This window comes from Protopterus annectens, chromosome 4.part0, assembly GCF_019279795.1.
Source record: "Protopterus annectens isolate FY-2018-M chromosome 4.part0, PAN1.0, whole genome shotgun sequence".
Classification (NCBI taxonomy): Eukaryota; Metazoa; Chordata; order Ceratodontiformes; family Protopteridae; genus Protopterus; species Protopterus annectens.
In genome coordinates this window covers 916566690-916590006 of record NC_056733.1, presented here as the reverse complement: position 1 = coordinate 916590006, position 23317 = coordinate 916566690, and the positions used below count along the sequence as shown (strand labels likewise).

Genomic DNA, 23317 nt, shown 5'->3' with positions numbered 1-23317 from the left:
ATCTTCTGCAATTTTGTCTGATAGGGACATGCAGGTATGCCTCTTTGAGGTCCAGAGTAACAAGCCAAGCCTTCTTGCCCAGCATGGGTAGAAGCTGCTGTAATGTCAACATTTTGAATTTCGGAATATCCAGGTAAGTATTCAGAATTGAAAGGTCTAGTATGGGCCTCCAGGAAGAGTCTTGAGTAAAATCCTTGTCCTTGTTCCTGTTGTGGTACTTTTTGAATAGCTCTCATGTCCATGAGGGCTGAAATTTGTTTTTGTGCCTCTGCCCATTGATTTTGTGGCAGGTCTGGCATTCCTTTTAGCCTTGGTAAAGTATGAAAGTGGAACCTGTAACCTTGAGACACAATATTCAGAACCCATTTGTCTTGGGTGATTGTTTGCCAGTTTTGAGAAAAAAGTGCTAGTATTCCCCCTAAGGGGGCTTCCAAAAGGGACGTGCTTGGCGTACGAAGGGGAAAGTCATTGTGACTGTTTCCTTTTGGGGTTGCGGTGCCCCACTGTCCTCACCTCCTTTTGGGGTTGAGGTGCCTCACTGTCGTTGTCTGTTTGAGCCTTGGGGTTGAGATCTGCCTCTTGGGTGTCTGTATCTGCCTCTCTGTGGCCTGTCTGACACTGGAAAGGACCAATTCTTTGTTGGCAATTTCTGCTAAACCGAGGTGGCTGTACCTGTAGGAAATCCTTGACTGTTTGCATAGATTTAGCTTTATCCTCCATTTTCTTTAACACCTCTTCTGCCTTAACACCAAACAAGGTATGATGCTGTAAAGGAGCATCCAATAACTTTGCCTTAACATGATCAGGTAAACTCTGTTCTTTTAACCAAGCATGTCTTCGAATCACAAAACCTGTAACAGCGGCTCTACAAGAGGCCTCTAAAGAATCAAAACCACATTGCAGAGTATGTTTTCCCACCTGTTCAACTGCATGCAATAAATCCTGCATTTCTTTACAATCAGGAGCTTCTGAGCTTGCAAGCATTTTCTGTTTTAACTGAGCCATTAAATATTGTTGGTACTTAAGCATGTGGAACTGGCAATTTAAAGCTCTTACTGCTAAAGTTGCAGAAGTGTAAACTTTCTTCCCCCATCTATCCAAAGCTCTGGAATCTCTGTCAGAGGGTACTGGATTTTTGCAATGGAAGCCTTAACCCCTTTTGGACCCTGGGAAATAGTTTCTGGATCAGCAGAAGGGTTTTCTATAGAAACTTGTGAGAGTCAGGGACTCTATAATACCTATCTGGCTTGGCTGGAGCAGGGGGCAAAGAATCAGGAGATAAGCTGGATTCAGAGAACACATCATCCACAATATCTAGCACAGGCAGAATAGCCAGGGGCCTGTGCTGAGGCAATAAAAGGAAATCCCTGAGCCTTTTCTTGGATTCGGAGTAATCCTGACTTTCCCAATGGAAATGCTCCCTCATGGTATGTAAAGTTTCCCCAAAAGAATAATCCTCAGGAGGAGAGGCTGAAGGGATGGATTCTTCAGCATCAGAGTCCTCATAGGGGGGTAGAGAGTATCCCTGGTCTGAAGAGGAATCAGAGGAAATGGAAACCTTATCAGAGGAATCATAGTCTGTATCCTGCCTAGGCCTTTTCTCAGGAGGGGGATGGGAACCCCTGATTAGAGTAATGAGGTCTTCGGCCATTTTAAGCATCTGTTTCTTAGGCATGGAGGATTGTCCAGGAGAATGCTGTACTTGTTTCTTTGTCTTTAATGGTACCTTTGTCTTGGCTGTTGTTTTAATGGTAAGTTGTGAAGGTCTGAAAACACCCTCAGAAGCTGATGCCTGCTCAGCGGCTCCGGACCCATCTGAGGGATTCTTTTCCGTAGGCCCAATACCTTGAGTTTCCAGAGGCCTAGTTATCTCCACGTGGGAGTTGGAAGCGGCCTGTGGCTCTGAGGTAGCGGGTGTCAGGGGCTGCGAAAGTGCCTCACTGAGAACTGGCGACTGGCCTAGAAGAGGTTCCGTTGTCTGTTTTGGACCTCGGATGCCTGTATTTATCCTTGTCTTTGCATTTTTTCGGTATTGAGGTTGTCGGTTGATCCAACAGCATAGTATAATTGAACCATCGGCCAAAGTAGTGCAAAGCAAAATCAAAACGTCTTTTTATAGTGTGTTTGTTAAATCTAGCACCAAACTGACAACTAGTGATGTCATGATCAGGGCCCAGGCATGGAATACAGTAAGAGTGGAAGTCCTTATGAGGTATTTGCTTCCCACAAGAAATGCAATTATTAACTTTTTCTGACATCGGTCTGAGGCAAGAAAAAAGTTTCTAACGGGTACTTAGCTTTATTGAAGACTTCGGATCTGAAATTCGACTTTGAAAATCTCAGGAGTCGGCCGACCGGCATTAGCGAACTGCTTCTGCTTCGGGCACTGCGCGGCAAGAAAGACTGAAGAAAATGGCGTTGGATGTATCTTATATACCCCTGGCGCACTGACGTCAGGGAAGAAGTGACAGCAACCGACACCGGACCAAGACTTCGGAACTCGGGCCGACTGCAGGACCGCCTGACGGCAGGATAACCCAAGTGTAATGACTGCAGCAGTGTAACACTATGAACATCATTAAACCCTAACCATGTTTTAAAATTCCTATTCATATCTATCCTGAGGGAGGGGTCCCAAGCAAGTACTTAGGTTTGGGAATGAGATTTAATCTCATTTTGTTTTTTGTCTCCTTCATTGTTCACCTAGTTCTCCAAACAATCACAATCACCCCATAATTCTCTTAACTGGTTTCATTTTCCCTTTCAGCACTGTACACAGCATCTATAACCCTCCTATCTTCCTTAACAGCATGTCGCCCCAGGCAGCCTTAAACGTCAGTTTTGACAAGCTAAAATACACCTCTGTTCTTACTACCATCATTTCTAATTCAAAATCAAGGACTGTCAATCCACTTTGCAGTTGAGATAGCACTAGAATCTTCCATATGACCCTTGGCTTCTCAACCTGTTAAGGAAATCTGTAGCCTGTTTTATAATGTTTAGACAGAACATTTGATGCAGGTTGGGCAGGTACACTCTTCCATTACTGGCTTACTAAACTGCGCAAAATAGTGTAAAGCCTGTCCTCTTTGCACTGTGTCCAAACATATCCCTTTCCACCTTCTAAAACAATCCAAAGTTTTGTCTTTAGATTTTCTTATAAGTTAATTCTGCTAATGCTGCGAGGGAACTAGTCAATTTTATACCCAAGTAAACTATGCAACTGGAGTATTTCAAAAATGAGTATTCCTCATTATTTCTGGACCTAGTCTACAAACTTGCATACAGCTTTTGTTTTGTCTGTGCTGATACTGTAGCTCAAAATGTCTTTCATTATGAGAACACGATCCACAAATCATCAGGGTCAGACAGATGTACCAAAAGATCATTTGTGTATAATTAAATTTCACATAGGTTATCTCCTGCTGCATATCCCTGAAAAGCACAATTCCTTAACCTCATGGCCAGTGGTTCTGAATGTAATGCATACAGTAAGGAACAAAGTGGACACCCCTGTCTTGTACCTCTTTTTATGCCCAACATCTGTGAAAGCCTTGTGCTCACTTTTGTTCTAGTTTTAGCATCCTTGTACAATGCCTTCCCTAACTCCATAAACTGCTGAGGGAACACCTCAAGACTGAAGACCACAAAAAAGTCCGCTTTACATTATACAAACACAGTCTGATTGTCTAATATAAACTTAGGTTTGCCTAACCTTTTAGCCACTAGTGCTCTGAATAATTTATAATTGTGATTTAATGTAAAATGCAGTGTATAACATCTTACTGGTATGGGGTCTTGCTTGGCTTTTAATATGACTTAACAGTGACTTGGTTCAACCATTCCACAGCTTGACTGATTATCCCAACAGAACTGGCCAAGTCCATAAAATCTCTTCTAAACTCTTGCATATTTGCACTGACGTACCATCTGGTCCATGTGGCTTCCTATTTGTTTTGTCCTTTATTATAAACCCCATCTCTTCCTCTGTCAAATACTTTATTAAAAGTATGACAGGGTCTGCATGCTTTTTACTTTGGACTGTATTCCACAGGCTTTGGACTTTGAAATGTCATGCACAAGCTCCCTAGGCTAGGCCTGAAACATTTGTTATAGTGTCTGACTGGGGAGGGTAATAGAGTGAAAGAAGCCCCCAAGTTCAGCTCGACTTGGGCAAATTGCCATTTCAGCTCTTTGGAAATGCAGGGTAGAATGGAAATCACTTTATCCAGGGATTGGGAATGTTTGTTCCATATGGATCTCTGGTACCACCAGACTCTCCTTAAGTGCAGTCTAGTCAGAGGTACTATCCAGATGGTAGAGAGTATGAATCCTAGAACCCTGTGGCACTCACTAGTTGAACTTTTTCCCTTCTGTATTAATTTGTGAAAGTCTCGTTCTAAATGCGAAACTGAATTTATTTCAGTATCTCTTTCTAGTTGCTTTTTTTCCTCTTTCCTTTCCTACTTGCACCTCCTTTTACTAATATAATTCAAATGTAGCATCTTCTCTCATTGGTCATCTGCCCCTTATTCTGCTACAAAGTTCTTCTCTGCAGTTGTAATATATACGATGCAAGCTATAGCAGTAAGGATGTATTACACTTAACAATGCATGCTTAAATGTAACATAACCAAGATAGAATACTATAATTTACTGTAAATTATCAATGTATGTGAATATGGTGCTCATCTCTCTAGGCCTCCACTGAGATAGAGTACTAAATCTCAATTGAACTTTCCCAATTAAAGACAAATACAAATTTTTCACTTTCTTTTGTGAGAGAAATGTCTCCTGGCAAATGGTCTAGAAGCAAGCTCAGGAATACCTTGAAGGGAATCCGGTTTGACACTGGGATGTTGAAGGAGAACAAGACTTTGGAAGTATTCCATGGTGAAGGCAAAGGCCTGTCTACCTCCTCCTAGGAAAGTGCCCAGATGAACCAGGTATCAGAGTACAGATAAACGTGGATACATTTTGCCATGAATATGCAATTACTGGCGCTAATTACTTTGTAAGGGCCTTACAAACAGTAGCCAATCCAAAGAGTAAGGAGGTAAAATGATACTAGGAGTCATCTGCTTTGAATCTGAGAAAGCCTTTGTGAACAGGAATACGTAGGGAGACATCTTTGAGATGTAATGTTACCATCAGGGCCTGTAAGGTAACACTTAATTCTGTGATCCTGAAGAAGGTATTTAGTCTTCACTTGCCCAGAATGGTTCTCCAAAGCACTTCTTTTTTGAAAACTATAACAAGTCTCAAGTAAACCCCATTATGGTCGCCAAGGTACCAGCTCTATTACTTCTAATACATGGAGCTCCTGAAGAATGGGAACTTGCATGTTAGTTCCTTTAGCAGAGGAAGGATCCCTATCAGCACTGATTTTTTATTCCAACTAATCTGTAACTCTGGGAATTGATATGCAGCACCCACCTGTCTTACAAGATGCACTCAAAGTTCCAGACACATTGCATAAAATTGCATGCAATCTTATTGCATTACTGGAAATTAAAAATGGGAGGAATGGCTTGGGAGTAAGGAATGGGAGACTATCCAAACAGTCATGGTTGCTCTCTGGGAGTTGAAGACTCATGGGATCTCCCAGGTTTCCCTTTATGGCATCTTTGCCAATTGTTCCCTATACTGACCCCATTCCCATCACTGACTTGGCTTTTTCCTGCCTGCAATCATAGGTTGTATCCCTCACTAAACAGAAAAAGGCATGTCAACACAAGAGCTTCTAGATACTGAGTGTAAGGGTGACAAAACAGGGGGCACAGGTAACACGAACATTTACACACCTGACACACAGTAACACACCTACATGTCCAGAATGCAAAATCTTCCAGGGGGGGAAAGCGGAATTCTTATTGACAAGATGAATCCAGCCACTAGATCCCGCAAGGATAGTCCTTGATATTAGATCTGACAGCTCCAGTCAGACGAAGGCTAAAACAGCTGTCAATTTCACGATTACAGAGCAGTAGGAAAGGCCTTGTTCAAGTAACTCTGATATATACTCTAAGATATGACATGTGGGATATGACAGGAAGGCAACTATTCCCTTATTCTCAAACCAAATACAGAATATACTTCATTTGGCTACATGTGATTTTGGGGGGGGTTGGTCTTTTTGTCTCCAAGGAAAGCTGCAACTTCTAGTGGGATTAAATCGCTACAGGAGCCTAGTAACTTTCAGGTTGTGAACTTGAAGCTTTGATGCAAACAGCATCCTTTCCAACTGAGTGAGCAGTTTTATCTGAAGAAAAAGGGTCGCTGTCTTCTGTGTTGCCATCTACATCAAACAGGACAACCAAACTTGTCCTAGCCAATTTTGTGATAACAGGATAACTTCTGAACTCTTTCTTCTTACTTCCAGAAGCACCTTTGGAATAAGAGAAATCAAAAGAAAGATGTACTGAAGTCACTGGTCCCATATTACTAAAAACGCTTTTGTTAGGGCTGCTGATTCACTTAGGACAGAAACAGAACTATTATTTGGCTGCACCACTTCTTCAGAATGCCCAGGCCATCTTCCAGTCATGTGATGCAATGAGTTCCCAGCTCAGAGCACCTGCCATGGAGTTCTGCTGATGTTAAGAAATCTGTGGAGACTGACTGGCTGGCCATTTTTTGCAGGAGGATATTACTGGATTCCCCCCACCCCCCTTGGCTTGCTGATGTGCCTCATCAATGTCTTGTCTGCCAATATGTAATATATAATATGTAATGCTCCTGGATTCAGGGCGGACAAGAAAGCCAGCACAGCAAAATGTATTGCCACCAACAAAGGTTCATAGGTAGGTACTAGGCTATCGGCCCAATGGCCTAAGTAAGCCTAGCCAACAAAGTTCCCTGGCTTACTCCAACCCAACAAAGTTAATTTCCTGTGCCCCTGTTGAGCAGAGCCACAGAAGTTATCCCCGGGGTGAATTTCCTATCTCCCATCCAATCATCAAGATTTTTCTTGAAGAGTGCTAATGAGGAGCTTTGTTTGATATAGATAGGTAGTTTGTTCCAGAGTATGGGAAGTCTCTGGGACAGGAATCTATCCCTCCAGCATATTCTGTTTATTGTGGTGACAAGGTTTAGGTCCCTAGAGCATGTAGCTCGGAGGGATTGGGATTTCTTTAAGTGGAGCTTGTCCAACAGCTCTGGGTTTGACATAGCTTTGTATATTAGGCAGAGATCGCCTCTGAGTAGGCGATATGCGACAGAGTAAAGCTGGAGTTTTTTGAGACAGTCTGCTAGGGCATCTGTTTCAGGCCGGTAATCCTCTTTGTGAGGTATTTCTGTGGCCATTCCAGTTGTTGTAGATGTCTTGTGAGGTACATACCAAAAGGGGCGTTGTACTCTATAATGGGTCTAATCAGTGATGAGTAGAGGGGAACAATGACCTCTTTTTTCCTGGATGAGAAAACTTTTGTGATGAGGTGTGCCACGTAGAAGGATTTCCTGACTACTGTGGCAATGTGATTATCAAAGGAGAGACTACTGTCCACCTGTGTCCCAAGGTTTCTTGTCACACTTTCGGTGTTAAGTAGACTACCGCCTATGTGGTAGTTCATGGGTACAGAGTTTTTACCTAAAGGGATGACAATGCACTTTTTGGCATTGAGCTTGAGGCCATGGCTTTGACACCAGGCATCTGTCTCAGTGAGGCCCTTTTGTAGGATGCCCACATCGTTAGGAGTTTTTAATTATGGCTCCTAGTTTGCAGTCATCTGTGAACTTTGTTAGCCAAAGACCTTCTCTGTTAGCCTGTACTTCAGAGAAGTAGATACCAAACAGGAGAGGACCTAGGACTGAACCATGTGGTACTCCACTTGTCACTGGTCTGAAGTTGGATTTAGAGTCTGCTACTTTCACAGTGTGGGTTCTGTCAGTGAGCCAGTTGGCAACCCATCTTGTGACATAGGGATTCATACCTAGTTTAGTGAGTTTATCTATAATTCCAGAGTTGGGGGTGGTGTCGAAAGCCTTGGCGAGATCTAGATAAGCTGTGTGAACCACCTTACCCTCATCTATGGCTTTGGTGACCGCTTCAAAGAATTCTATCAGGTTTAAGAGACATGATCTGCCTTTTACAAACCCGAACTGGGTAGGGTCCAGAGTGTGAAGATTACCAATGTCATTGTTTATAAGTTCCATGATGATACGTTCCATAGCCTTGCAGACCAGGCTCGTCAGGCTAATGGGGATGTAGTTCCCAGTGTCTGCGGTGGCTCCCCCTTTGTGGAGTGGGATAACCGTTGCTGTGCGCCATTCAGCGGGCACAGAGCCTGAGGTGAGGCTATGATTGAACATGGTACTTAGGTGGGGTGCCAGTTCATTCTGTAGTTCATGCAGAACGCAGCCTGGGATGTTGTCAGGTCCCATGGATGATGTGTTCTTGGCTTTGGAGAGTGTGCTTTTTACCTGTGCAGCCATGATTACAGGAACTTGCATTCTTCCCGTATAGAGATAGGCCCTTTAGGGGATGAGAGAGGGGTAAAGTTAGCACTGAGCCTATCTGCCAGGATGTTGGCAATATCAGTTGGTTCTATATATTTAGTGCCATTGTGCTGTAACTCACAGCAGATCTGAGTGTTGCCATTGAGATTCTTGCCATAGCTATAGAATGCTTTGTGGTTGTCTTTAGAATCAGTGGCGATTTTGTTTTCGTAACTAGCTTTGGAAGATTTTATGAGGGATCTCAGCTTCTTACTGAGGCTGACCACAGAGTTCCTCCAATCATGGGATTTTACTCTTTTTTGCAACAGTTTCTTTCTTCTGTTGTAGAGTTTGTTTATGGCAGGGGACCACCAGATTGGCTTCCTTTTTTTTTTGAAGGACAGCATCTTGGTTCTGTTAGGGACTGCATGATCCATGAACTTGTGTAAGTGCTTATAAAGTGCAATTGTATAGGATTCAGCAGTCGTACCTCTATTGTTCGTCAGTATGGGTGTCGTGAAGTTTGCCACTTCTGTCTTAAGAAGCAGGAAGTTGGCTTTGGAGACATTTTTTATGGTGGTTTCCCTAATGGGGGGGGGGTGGGATGTGGATGTTTAGGGTGATTTTCTTGTGCTCAGATCTGACCAACGAGGAATTGACCACTGGTGTGGAACACTGGTTGCCCATGTTGGTAATGATCAGGTCTAGGATACTGCTGCTCCTGGTGGGGGTGTGGATAAGTTGATGCAAGGCACTGGAATTTATGAATTCAAGAAAATGTTGAGAAGAAGAGTTGGAACATGAGTAGTTTTCCCAGTTAATGGTGGGGTAGTTGAAATCGCCTATTATTAGGGTGTTAGGTTGCACCCTAATATTTTCCAGTGTATCAAGAACTCAGGAGTGGGAATCCTGGGGCATGGTGGGGGATCTGTAGCAAGCTACAATTTGGACTGCGGTCTTGCCCAGAGTTAGTTGCACTTAGATAATCTCGGATGCATTATGCTGAGCAACTAGCCTGGAGGTGTGGATATCCTTAATGAATATGGACATGCCTCCGCCTTTAGTGCTTCAGTCCAGGTTAGGTGGCCGAAAAGTGTGGTATGAATTATAGCCTGGTAATGCAGGGGTGCTCTCTGGAGCCTTGAACCAGGTCTCTGTCACTGCACAGATGTCGATGTTCTCCATTTTAAGGAGTGCATCGAGTGAGTGCATTTTGAGGTTTAGACTTCTAGCATTAAGTAGCATTACCCTTCAATGCTTCAGGCAAAGTTAGGAACATTTCCATGGCATAATTTAGAAGTGAGATTTGAACTGTGTGAGTAGCATAAAATAAATGCGGGGCTAAAGGGTCAGGTGCAAGTACCCAATAAAATTTGGGGCACCACTGAAAAACAGCCAAACTGGAGTTGGAGGAGAAGGATGGAAATAAGGTCTTTCAGGGGCACGGAAAACGAGCACCTGCTTCTGCAAGTCTGAAGTAATCAAATGACGATGCATCAGGGTACCCTAGCCTATGAATAACAGACTCAAGCTAAACAGCTGCTGTTAAGACAGACCTGTTGCTTTCAATAAATATGGGAGAATGTACTTCTCTGCCTAAATGGAGAACAGATACCACTTGGCAGTCTGTCTGTCTAATGCAGACGTTCCTACAGGAGTCCAATGCCTCAGATATATTCAGGGGAAGACCAGGTGGAATCAAGAGGAACCGGACCTTGAAATGTCGTCTGCCATCCCCAATGGGTGACCCAAACATCTTTCACTTTAATCAGGAGAATATCTGGTACTCCTGTAGATCTAAATACCCAAAACCGCAACAAGGGATGACTAAAATGAATCCTGGACTTTTGTGTAAAAGCTTGAAAAGTATACACAGATCAACAGGAACAGATGAATGCCATACAGCAGAGTTCGTGTCCAGAGTAGCAGATGTGATAAATGTCCACTAATGCCCCCTTTTACACTTGAATGACAGCAGGACCAAATAACCACAAGGGAAAATGTGATGTATAAAATGGATGAAAGCCTCAGCAGGCAAAAAATAATGGAATGCAAAAGAAAAGATGCCTGTTGGGAGGAAGGGAAAGGACAGACGTGAGGAAATAGTTCATTAACGGATGGGGAGGCCTCAGAGTGCCTTAAAAGACCAAATGTTGGACTGGGAAACAACAGGCAGTGCCACAGTGGCATGAGATAAGGAGAGGCATCGATGTGTACTAGACTCGTACGTGACCGCAACAGGCAACTTTCAGGGTTATTTAACGTTGCATGAGTAACGTCTGTGTAACAATGAACAGCAGCTTCTTTCACACGGACACAAACAAGGCTGATGATCACAAACAATATAAACAGCCCAGGTGCCTGTAACTTTATAATGCAGTGGGCACTGAAGACGGTCTCATAACAATCATAACGGACTCCCTTCTTCCTATTTTCTAGGTGCTGTATCAACTGTCACATTCTTTCTCGATTCGCTGTCACTCTCATGGCTTCTTCAATGGCCATGCATGACTGTCACAGTTCTTTTCTCCTACAATCCATCTATCTTTCTGTTAGACACCCTCATTTTTTCTTGCCTTATTCCTGTCTCTCCCAAATCTTCCTTCTGAGATTGTTTATGGTGGTTTAGACAAAAATGTAGGAAAACAGAAATTTGTTCTCTTTTACAATCTCTGTAAATGAATCTACTTTGAAACAAATGTATTTCTGAGGATATCAGAGCAGAAAGCACAGTGTACATCCTATCACATCTCAAACATTTTATCTCTGTCACCTCTAGCTTCTTCAGCTGCTCTCCTGCCTAGGTTTCCGGACACCCCTGATTTGTACCCCCTATTTTAAAAAAAAAAAAAACTCCCACCAATGTGACTGCTGAGTAACTATAAAAGAAGGAAGATTTAAACGTTAAGGCGATTCAGCTAAACTACCACAGTCCTGGCTGTTAAATTACAAACAAGGGCCACATGGGGATGCACTTTGTGGGTGCTAGCACCTCAGTGTACCATTAATAAGATGTAGTGAATATGTGTTTTAACATAGTGACAATACAGTCTCAGTGCTATGGCAGTAACAGCTGTTCAGCAAAGCAGTACCTTTGAGTCAGACAGGCTGCCATGCACCCTACTGTGCAGAAAGTTTTGACCATAATGTGATATGATCAACTGCTGAATGACAGATACTGTCAGTAACTTCTTCCCCAAAGTCCCGACTCTGGATTCTATATGCATGCTACCTCAAAAGGATTTTGCAGCCTCAGCACCTTAGAAAAGCAATCTGAACAATAATTTCACAGTATTTTCTGCAGACATTACCTGTTCCACGGACCACAGCTGCAGCGGCTGCAGCTGCTGCCATCGGTCCATATGCTGTTAGCGGAATAGCTGAAAAGTAAAATAAACACAGTTAAATACTGTTTCAGTCTTGAACAAGCAATAAAAGCTCTGGAGAGAGTACAGCCAAGAAAGACTTAATTTGTGACTATGAAAATAACATGCATATTAATCAAGGGTTTTAAGAAAGAATTCATCAGTGATATAAAAACTGATGTAAAATGGTTTTATCTATTCCCTGCAATCCCAGAGAAATACTGCAAAACCACAGCCGAGCTACGACTCAGACATAGATATGTGGATGTAGCAGGCAGTACACTAGTGCTTCGTTTTAGCTGCTGTACACTGGGCTGCTATTCCACTCTCTATCTTAATGTTTAGCATCTACAGCTCAAATACAAACGTAAAATGTAAAACTTGTAACATCTGAGACTTAAACATGCAGAGAGACTGGCTACATGCAGAGCCATTTATTACCCCCCATCATACCACACAAGACTGTCTGCAAAGACTGCAAAAGTGGACTGGAGAACAGAGAATAAAAGTGCATAACCTCTGATACATCACTCCCTGCTGACATTACTCTGCAGCAATGCTACAATCACGTCATCTTATGTACAAATAATTATGTTAATCCACATTAAGGTTATGCAGACTATTCTCAGCTCCGTTATATGCCACCAGAGTCAAATTGCAAGGCCCATCCTTTAAAACCTATAGATCCCATTTCATGCAACATAACATCCTGCAAACCCTGCCAAAGTTGATCCTTTCTCTGGAAGGGGTACCATGAGGAGACCCTCCCTCCCCACAAAGATGCGTCTTTCAGGAAACTAATTCCAGCATTCTACAGACTGCAGGTAATTAGCAATCTTCCAGGGAAGGTAACTATAGCACTTCCATTTACAACTCTATTACCTTTCAGCTGTTATGCCACACTTTAAAAAAAAAAATAACACAAAAAATAACCCTTAACCTTTCATCTTTTCCATCTCTCTTACAATTGTTACAAAGTTAGACTGACTGACCTGCAACTTCGGGGGGAAGAGGGGTGCTGAGGAGGGCGGTCCGTTCTACATGGAACTCTAAAATAAAATTGGAGACAACTTTAAAAGGGGGGAGAAAGATGCTGGTGGGTAGACAAACAAAATACAGTCAGGGACAAGATGCCTGTAATCCCTTGCATGTAAATGTAAACGAGCTGGAACAGAGTCACAATGGCAGCATACACATTGCACTGTCAAATGCATAGAATATTTGCTCAACACACACACACACACACACACACTCACACACTCACACACTCACACAGCTTGCTGAAGACTGCCATCACCCAGACGAAGAACAACCATAGCAACCCTTTGATAAAGCATATAACCACACAATTCCTCTCCCTTCTCTCTCACCTATTTACTGTTATCTCTATTTGTTAACTTGAAAACATGGACTAGATCCTTTCCCAGCAGTGACATGGGCTACAGGCACGACTAACATTTGCCAAACTAAATAAATGATTATTAGTATATCTATTACTACTGTATCTATGGGTTATGCTCCCAACCCTTGGTGAGCATCAAGCCTACTTCGTGCCCAGCTGGTCTCTTTGCCCTCAGGAAGAGACCGCCTATGACCCATAGATTCCTTTGTGCCCAGCTGGTCTGTATGCTCCCAGGAAGGGGACAGCCTATGGCCCATACATTTTTTTAATGGCAGGAGAAGTATCCTCCTCCTTGTGAAAGTGCACTTTTTGTTTTCACTTATGGTCCTGTCAGCTCCCTTTGGCAGGCTTGCTACATCCCAATGGATCTGTAATGCGTTTATGTGAGAGGTGTCCCCCACTTTTACAGTGCTATCCCAACAACCCTGTACTTTTAAACATAAACCATCTCCAGTAAAACCTGGAATCAGTCAGGGATTGTACATGGAGTCTGCACCCTGGGCATGTGTAACCCCCCCCCCCATACATGTATACACACACACACACACACACACACACACATGTGACAGAGCAGGGTCAACCTCATCCTTCCTTTCACTCCTCAGAAAGACCTCCCCCCCGCTCAGGCCATTAACTGAATCCACATCATCTAGGTGGTGGATGAAGGTTTACCCCTCAGGGTCATAGAGTTGGCAATGAGCCAATATTATAGGTGAAGCAGTTAAAACACAAGTATGAATTACACACATAGTGAAACACTTAAAACAGAAGGTGCACACAAACCCTTCCATGAGGATTACGGCTTCAGTCACAAACAATCACAACTGTCTGCAGTTCCAAAGAGACAAGAAACTTCACACAGTTCCACGTTTCCGGCATTTAAAACTAAACTGTATTATTACTTGAAAGAAGTATACATTTCATGTTAGCTTACCAAGGTCACTGCATTCATATGCATATATATGTGTACACACAGACAGACAGACAGACACACACACACACGCACACACACACACACACACACACACACACACACACACACACACACACACACACTTGTGCAGGTTCTCCTCAGGCAAAATGAAACCAATCCATGAAAAGCAATCCTGCAGTGACTAAAACTGCAAATTCTAACATGACTGTCTGGAAGTACTCATCTTAGTTGTTCAGTGCACAATGTTATCATCTACTCAGCTGGATTTCCTGTCTCTTTACACCATCAGTACTGGATAACAGCAGAGTAAATACCCAAGTAAGTGCAGACTGTTCACAAGGCGCTCTTAAATACAAATACAGTTCTGGAATTCAAGCTCACATCTCAGCACATTACAGGCACAGGGGTCAGAGAATGGGAGGAACCAAATTCACATACCCAGTATCACAAACAAAGTGCTAGAATTGGACAAGACAAGCTGTAAGCAGCTGGAATTGTATGACAAAGTCCAGTTGGGTTGGAACTTACCATAAATGTAGATGTTATAGTAATTAACCATCGCAATCATCAGCTGTGGAATGGCCAGTCTGTATTCATAACTGTCCCACCACCCAAGGGTTCAGCCAACTCTCTCCGCTGCCAACTAAGGATATTGATGGCACAAGACGGGTGTTAACCAAGATCTATATTCTTGCTCTGGCAATGCCAAGAGAGAAAATCCTGGGAAGTTCAGTGAGGTCAAGAAGGGAAAGGTGGTGAGGCAGGCCGATGGCATGGAAGGTGAGCAGTGCAAACTGGGAACCCACCCCAACCACAGGCTCATGGGTGAGTGCAAAAGGGGGCTCTCAAGATGGCTGAAGGGTATGTACCAGGTTGACTGCAGTTCTCCAAGTGTGAAAACTGAAAAACGTTAAAAATGTGAAAGTTATCAACTTGGGAAAATTCAGTTGCTGGATAGTAATTACACTGCCTAGATGGAAGCAAAGAAGAAACTTGGAAAAAATATATGAAAATCAACCAGAAAGGAAGAAAAAAGCTCTGTTTAGAAAGAACCTACAACTGTTTAGCAAATAGCAGTTGACATTTCAGCTTCAACACAGCAGACAGCTTCCAGTAATTTACAGAAAAAAATAAATCAAATTCACTTGAGAGGTTTTTAAAATAAGTCAAAAGATAGAGGAACATATAAAGTCAAATGACAAACCACTGGAAAATATAAGCTTTAAGTAGCCATTCAGATGGGATAAAACTACAGAAATCAGAGGATGAAATGAAGGAAAGACTGGCTGGACGTGATGCTTCTCAAGAACTGTTTCAAAACGTAAGAGTATAGAAAACCTGAGATTTCTTTGCTATGCTAGAGAAACTAAAATGAAGAGACAAAATTCACTTTATGAAAATACAAATAAGCAATTGGACTGGTGTCCCACAGCAGGATTTGTTACTTGAGAAAGCACATCACATATATGCTCCAAATCTGGCCATCAGAAAGCAGTAGAGACTCACAATAGTAAAAGTGCAATTATACCGGTAGAAAGGAAAGTTGTGTAAAATCTTACCGTAACCATAGATGTCCTTCTCTTCCATGTTGCAGTATTCACTAGTGGGTTTACCCTTCGTCCGATCAGCTTGTCCAGCCAGGTTTCCAAAGCTTTTCCAGTCCCAGATGGTGCGGACATCTGACGTTTTGGCAGGTACGTGGGTCATAAATGTGACGTCTGCACTCAACTGGTCTCAGAACCAAGGAAGCCCCAGATGGAGCCAGTCCTGATGGCCTAGCCTGTACAAAAGCCGAGGAGAGCAAGTGCAAGGATAAGAGGGGCATGGTGGGAGGGAAGGAATACTGCAACATGGAAGGGAAGGACATCTATGCTTATGGTAAGACTTTACACAACTTTCCTATGTCCTTCTATTCCAGTGTTGCAGTATTCACTAGTGGGCGAGTACACAAGCTCACTGGTGGCTAGGAGGAGGTCTGGATGAGGATTCCAGGAACCCATGCAGGATAGCCCTGGAAAATCCTGCGCTGGCCCTGGAAATGTGCTCCAATTTATAGTGTCTGGTGACTGTGTGTACAGAGGACCAGGTAGCTGCTTCCAGAATGGAGTTGGAGTCTAGGCCTTTGAAAAAGATTCCAGAGGAAGCCAAGGCTCTTGTAGAATGGGCTCTGACATTGCCTGACCATGTTTTCTCATGGTGTGTGTAACAAAAGGAAATGGCTCTAGCAATCCAAGAAGAAATGGTTTGTTTTCCCACTGCTTTTCCCACAGCCCTGGGGTGGAAGGAAACAAACAGCTGGTCTGATTATATAAAGGCTTGGTCTTATGCAAACAAAACTGAAGTTACCTGTGGACATCCAGGCTGTGTAGGACCCTCTCATTGTCTCCCTGAGGGTTAGGAAAGAAGGTGGGTAGGTGACTAGCCCGATTCAGAGAAAGGTCATTGACCATCTTGGGGTGGAGGGATTAATCCTGAGGGTGACCCTGTCCATGTGGAAAACTAGGAAGGGTGGTGTAGCCATAAGGGCTTGGAGCGCTGAGACCCTCCTGGCTGATGTCAGAGCTACTAGTAGTACTGTCTTCCAAGTGAAAAATGTCAAGTCAGGCTTGCCAGCTGGTTCAAAGGGTGGCAGAGTAAGTTTTTCTAGGACATAGTTAAGGTCCCAGTAAGGAGGGGTTGGTTTTCTGGGGGTCTTAAGTGTAGACATCTTTTAGGAATAGCTTGACTGGGAGTCTGGAAGCTAGCGGAGGTTCCATAGGCAAGCAGGCAGAAATGGCAGACAGGTGTGCTTTTAAAGAGGAGTAAGACAAGCCTGTCTTCAGGAGTTCACACAGGTAGGACAGAATTAGAGGCAGGTCGCTGTCCAGTGGCTCTGTCTTTTGTGACACCAGATAGAAAACCTTCTCCATTTCGAGAGATAAGATTTTCTTGCGTTACATTTTCTAGCCTCCTTGCAGGACTGAGAGCACGTCCTCATTGTACAGGTGTCTGAAGAGGATTAGAATCTTATCAGCCGCAGGAAGAGGTGCAGGAATCTCCACTGTGGGTGAATCTGTGTGCCCTTGTGCTGTGTGAGTAGATCCACTGAGGGGGGGAACTTGTGTTGATTGCCCTTGGAGAGAGAAAGAAGTAGGGGGCAGGGAGTCAAGAATAAGATTTTTGGTTTGCTGAATTTTCAGTAGGACTCTCTGGATCAGAGGGAGGGGGGGGGAGGCGTACAGGAATCTCCCCTTCCAAGACATTAAGAGGGCATCTGTTTGCAGTGTCTCTGGGTCGAGAGCTCTGCAGCAGTAGCTCTGGAGTTGCCTGTTTGTGGAGTAGGCGAACAGGTCTATCTGTGGAATACTCCATCTGTGGATCAGATCTAGGAAAACATCTCTTGACAGCATCCATTCATGACTGTCTGAGGCGGTTCTGCTTAGGGAGTCTGCCTGACAATTGTGTTGGGATGGGATGTAGGCTGCTTGGAGGGAGATCTCCTGGGAGATAGCCAGATCCTATTCCTGTAGAGCTAGCCTGCAGAGGAGGTAGGACTTCGTCCCTCCTTGCTTGTTCAAGTACCACATCACTGTGGTATTGTCTATAAAGATTTTAAGGGTGCCCTGTGTGAGGAAGGGCTGGAAGGCCTGCAGGGCAAAAAGAATGGCTGACATTTCCTTGATGTTGATGTGCCAGTATTTGTGTTTGTCTGTCCACAAACCTTGCACCGTTCTTTTGTCCAGAGTCGCTCCCCAGCCCAGATCTGGTGCGTCTGTGTGCATGATTTGGGAAGGGGAAGGCATTTGCAGAGGGAGGACTGGGTTCTGGGCAACCTGGGTCAGCCATCACTTCAGTTCTTGGTGGAGGCAGGGGAGGAGTGGGATCCTGAACTTGAGGGGGTGTGAGTGCAGAGTCCAAACCGAGTGCAGATACCATTGCATTTTCCTCATGTGTAGCCTTGCCAGGGTTAGCATGGGGATAGTGGCTGCCATGTACCCAAGGAGCCTGAGGAATTCCCTCGCCGTCAGGATGGATGAGAGGAGGGCAGCTATAAATGGTGGCTGAAGGAAAGTACTTTTTCCTCTGGTAGGAAGGCCATCCTGAGGTCTGTCCTGATTCTGCATCCTAGAACGACAATGTCTTGTGTAGGATTTAGTTTGGATTTGGGGAAGTTTATGAGTAACCCTGGAGACTGCAGCAGGCACATGAGCTCCTTTGTGCGGGCGAGAAGGGGTCATCTGTCTGCTGCTTGAATGAGAAAGTAGTCTAGGTATGGGAAAATGTGCATCCCCCTGGTCCTGCAGTATGCAATGACTGGGGCTAGGCATTTTGTAAATACCCTTGGTGCAGTGGAGAGTCCAAAAGGCAAGGCATAGAAATGAAAATGAGAGGAACCTTCTTTGAATCTGAGGAATTTCCTGGAGGACGGTTTTACGGGAATGTGCAGGTTGGCCTCCTTAATGTCCAGGGTCACCATGAAGGCCTGCGGGAGGAGGAGGGGAAAGAGAGAGTGAAGTGTTATCATCCTGAAGGAGGGGACCTTCAAGAAGAAGTTCAGACGGTAAAGATCTAGGGTGGGTTTCCATGGTCCTTACTTCTTGGGCACCAGAAAGATTCTGGAGTAGACGCCTTTCCCTCAAGCTGAGAGGGGACCTAGTTCTGTGGTGCCTTGGAGTAACAGCTTGTTTAAGACTTCGGGTAGGAGGGACCCTTAAGAGTGGGGGTGGAAGAAGGATAGGTGGTCTTGGCAGGGGAGAGATCCAAGACATGAAGCAACCCTCCTTCAAGATTGTCAGACCCCATTTGTCAGATGTCACAAGGGTCCATGCAGGGAGGCAGTGAGAGAGACGGGAAAGATAGAGGTATGGGTGGAAGGCGGTGGGAGAAGAAAAGGAGGCAGGCAGACACTGCCTGCCCTTTCTGGAAAGGGAGGTCTCTGGGCAGTTGTCTGAGGAGTCCTATGCTAAGTAGATTGTCTCCTGTGGGGTCTTCTAGACCTGGAGGGGGATGTGGGACTAGAAGTTTTCCTTATGAATTGTGTTTTAGCAGGGCAGTTTCTCTGGAACTTTGGGATTGAAGAAACAAGAAATGCTTTAAGTCTTGGAGTTCTTTCCCTTTTTGTTGGAGTGACTTGAAAAGGTCAGCCACCTTGGTGCCAAAAAGGGCAGAGTGGTCCAAGGGTGCATCCAAGAGTTTGGCCTTGAAGTCATCCAGGAGGGGCTGTAGACGCAGCCAGGCGTATCTCCTCAACACAGAAGCAGATGCAGCTGACCTGGCAGAGGCTTCAGCTGAATCATAGACATATCTGAGAGAGTGCTTATTAACTTGAGAGATAAGGCTGAGTAAGGAAGACAGGGTTGCCTTTGCAGCACAGTTCGGGATATCAATGATATCCTTACAGGCTTTGTCTAGTGAAGCCAAGGAGTATTTGGCCATGTGTGATTGGTAATTCATAGCCCTAAAAGCCAGGGTAGCAAAAGTGTAAATCTTCTTTCCTCACCTCTCCATGGCCTTGCTGTCTTTATCTGCAGGCAGGACAGTGGTAGTAGGGAGACGTTTGGTAGCCCTATCAATAGCAATAGAAATAGTAGCAGGGTCTTCTGGTAGGGCACCTGAATTGTAATTTCTCCGCATCAGGTACCCTGTACAATCTGTCTGCTCTCCTAGGGGCAGGTGGCTGGGAATCTGGATTCAACCATGCTGCAGCAAAAGCATTTAAAAAGGCAGGGTGTACAGGTGGAATAGGAGCCGGGTTAGGAGATTCCATCTGGATGAAGTCATAGAATCTTTTTTGGGCATCAGACATGTCTGAACAATCCCATTTAAAATGTTCTTTTATAAGGTTGACTGTGTCCCTGAAGGTAAGGTCTTCCACAGGGTAGTCAGGTTCTGCAGAGGCTTCTTCCAGGGATCCATACCTCAGAGGGGAAGAAATATGTGAAGAGTAGAACAAGGAGTCCTCTGAGGAGTCTGACATTTCCTCCTCTGCAGGGTGGTTAGGGGTTCCCTCAGGCAGGAGAGGCCTTGGGCTGAGAAGAGGTGGAGAAGCCAGAGTCACAGTCTGCGGTAGGCCTAAGGGCCAGGAAAGCATTATAAAGGCTCTAGGTGAAGGCCTGTCAGTCGGGCAAGGCTTCCGGAGTTGGCGGAATATGCCTCGTCTTTTGTTTCTTCTTGGTAGGCCTAGCCGGTGACTGGCTGGTAATAGGCCTTGAAGTCACAAAAGGAACAGCGGAGGCCTGGTCCGAAGTGCCCATCTCAGTTATTGGTTCCCCCTTGGCATCTGAATCAGGCACCGGGATATCCTCCCCAGATGTGTCGTCCGCTCTGAATTGTGCGGCCTCTTGATAGGTACCCACCTTATCTGAAGTGGCAGATGCCAGTTCCTCGGCCAAGCTGACAAAAACTACAGGCTGAGAATTGGCGGAGGGAGGCACAGTGGAAGAAGATGGCCGCGTGGCCTTGGCCCTCTTCCTGGGTGGTTCGGATGGGGCGTTGGAGGTGGCTTCCATACCGACAGCGATCTGTCCAAGGCATTGGGTTTCAAGGTATAAGTATAGGGCCTGTAGTCGGCAACGAAGGGTCTTAGGGACGAACGACTTACAAATGGTGCAGTTTTTATAATCGTGATCCCTACCCAAACAAAAGAGACACTGGTCCTGGGTGTCTTTATGGGGAATTTGGTGACCACAGTTGCACTTGCTCTTACCGGACATTAACAGACTATAGTACTACAAAAAAAGGACTGAAAAAAATCCCAAACGGGGGTACTTATCTTGATGTCAAAACTGATCCAATGTCTGCGAGTAGCAGGAACACCCGGCACATGGCTGGTGGCTGAAAATCTTTGAGGGCCGGTGTGTGCAGACGTCACATTTATGGCCCACGTACCTGCCAACACGTCAAATGTCCAAAGCACCATCTGGGACTAGAAAAGCTTTGAAAACCTGACTGAATATCGGAAGATGGGTAAACCCACTAGTGAATACTGCAACGCTGGAACAGAAGGACATAGAACTGATCCTGACAAAACTAAGGCAGAAAGGAAAGTGTGATGAATTGGACACATCAGCCTGTTGATGGAAAATGGCTATTCACTGTATACCACACTGAAAAGAAGTACAACCTGGGAATCAGTAGATGTCGAGAGGCAAGTGTGAGATGCAGGTTGCTATACCCAGCTGTCTTCAGAATTATTTTTCCTGGAGGATCAACGATGTGCTTGCATGGACAACAGGATACAGTTAAAATAATATTTATCCAACAGCGAGACCAGCAAGTAGGATGAAGGAGACTCTGCTTCTCAAGCTTCTGACAATATGAAAATTCACAGAGACTTTGTCAGTGAAGCCTCTTCAATTGTTTCAAAGAAAGATGCCAGACTGACAGAAAAAAGCCAGGAGAGTACCCTGGACTCAAATCAGAGACTGGTGTCGGGAGATCAAGACGATGAGGAAGAGACCAGCAACTAGGCATAATTAGCAAAGAAATGGGAAATTATAAAGCCTCAGTCCCATTACACATAGTTCACACATGTCAACTGAAGCTCTGCAAGAAGTGTCTGAAAAAGGCTAGAAGCCTGTTAACGAAGTTAAATTGGTGGGAAAACTGTAAATACAGTCAAACATTTTGGACACTAAAAGGACAGGAGAAGTAACAACAGTTTTTGTTATTAATATTTGTGCATAATTTTCCTGATGTAAATTGTATGCTATATTGTAAAGCAATTCTGTACAGCATATAGTCAAGAGGTATTTTAAATGTGAAGGGGAGGTGTATTAATGTCTGCTGCATATGTTAGTGATATTAAAGTACAAAAATACTTCTCAGTTGTAATGTATCAAGGCTTTGTACTGTAATTGGTATGAAAGGCTGGAAAGAAGCTAGCTAAATGTAATATGAAGGTATGATCTTGGGCTTCCTTGTGGGTATAAAATAATATTGGCTATGTTATATACCAAGTTAAAATATAAACCAAGAACAATGGAATTACTAAGCTATATACTAGGCTGTTTAGGCAAAAAGACTTGAAAAATAAGATAAATTTATAAAAAAAATGACAATGGTAGTTCTACCTTGCATTCACAAAGTTACAGGGTGTTTTATTTTCATTAACACGATTTTAGTTGAGGGCAAGCAGCCTGCAAGTGCAGGCAATTAATCATGACAGGTCTGAACATTGTGCTCAGACTGAAATAAAAAGAGAGCAGTGCAATTAACTTTTAAAGGAATAATGGCAAGTAGTGCAGTGAAAATAAATTAACTTTGAAACTATTGGAAGTGAATGGATAAGTAGATGCCTCCCTGTAGTCTTAGCACTTGAATTCATTAAATACAATAGTGCACAATTTAGTTTATTTAAGGGTAGACAGTGCACCTTTTCTTAAGGTTAAAAAATAACATTTACTGAAAGGCAAGTTGTTTTCATATTGGAGAGAAGAGCAGAGGCATGATAAGAAAGGACAGCAATATGTGCAAGTGGGACACTGGTTCTTGCATGCAAACTAGCATGGTTAATTTTAACTCTGTGATGGGTGATGCCTGTGGGTGCAGCTATCAATTTGGAACAACTGCTCATTTTTGGAAGTACTGAATTCCTTTTTGGAACAGTTTTATGTTTGTTAAAACTTTTTTAAATGCACTTCATTTTTTTTGTTTCTTGAGTGTTTTAATTGAAGCAAATAATCATGGAAAATGTGACATGGGCTCAAACTGTGAAAAAGCAACAGCATACACAATCAGCCTGCCAGTCAGTGCTGTGTGTATGTAAGCAGCAAGATGGAAATGTATTCAAAAGAACAGTTGTGTGTAATATGTAGGAGTAATAGCCTTTTAACAGAATGCCTGATTTGTCAAAATTAACATGGAAAGCAAACTACCTTACAGGTATAGACAAAAAGCAAACAACGATGAAGTATATATTAAGAATTGCAGAGTACAAACAGCAATGTTGTTGGAGGCATATCTGAATAAAAATGAGCATATGAATTTGACAAAGAAAGGATTTCAGGGTAGACCTTCTGCAGACTATTACAGACAAAATAAAAGAGGAGTAATGAGACTGAGTGCAAGAGGAGCTCCAGCAGACATAGAAGAGAAAAAGGAAAATGTCAGGTTTTTGGTAGTAAGGGGTTACTAGCAGGGGAAGAAGACTACCCGGGCATATATTTATATTCCACCTAAAACTATTATTTACACTTGCAT

The 23317-nt window shown here is 43.8% G+C and overlaps 1 protein-coding gene across 8 annotated transcripts in view; it reads right to left on the bottom strand.

Moving 5' to 3' along the window:
- The window catches only part of MSI1 (musashi RNA binding protein 1), a 755253-nt gene that overhangs the window by 125286 nt on the left and 606650 nt on the right, over window positions 1-23317 (bottom strand). For 6 of the 8 annotated variants that reach the window (XM_044068892.1, XM_044068886.1, XM_044068888.1 and 3 more), the window contains 2 exons: window positions 12794-12850; window positions 11748-11816 (listed from right to left, as the gene is read on the bottom strand). In XM_044068892.1, coding sequence (XP_043924827.1) covers window positions 11748-11816; window positions 12794-12850 — 126 coding nt within the window. Of the gene's footprint in view, window positions 1-11747; window positions 11817-12793; window positions 12851-23317 lie in introns of those variants that run through there. The other 2 variants (XM_044068889.1, XM_044068891.1) reach the window with 1 other exon arrangement.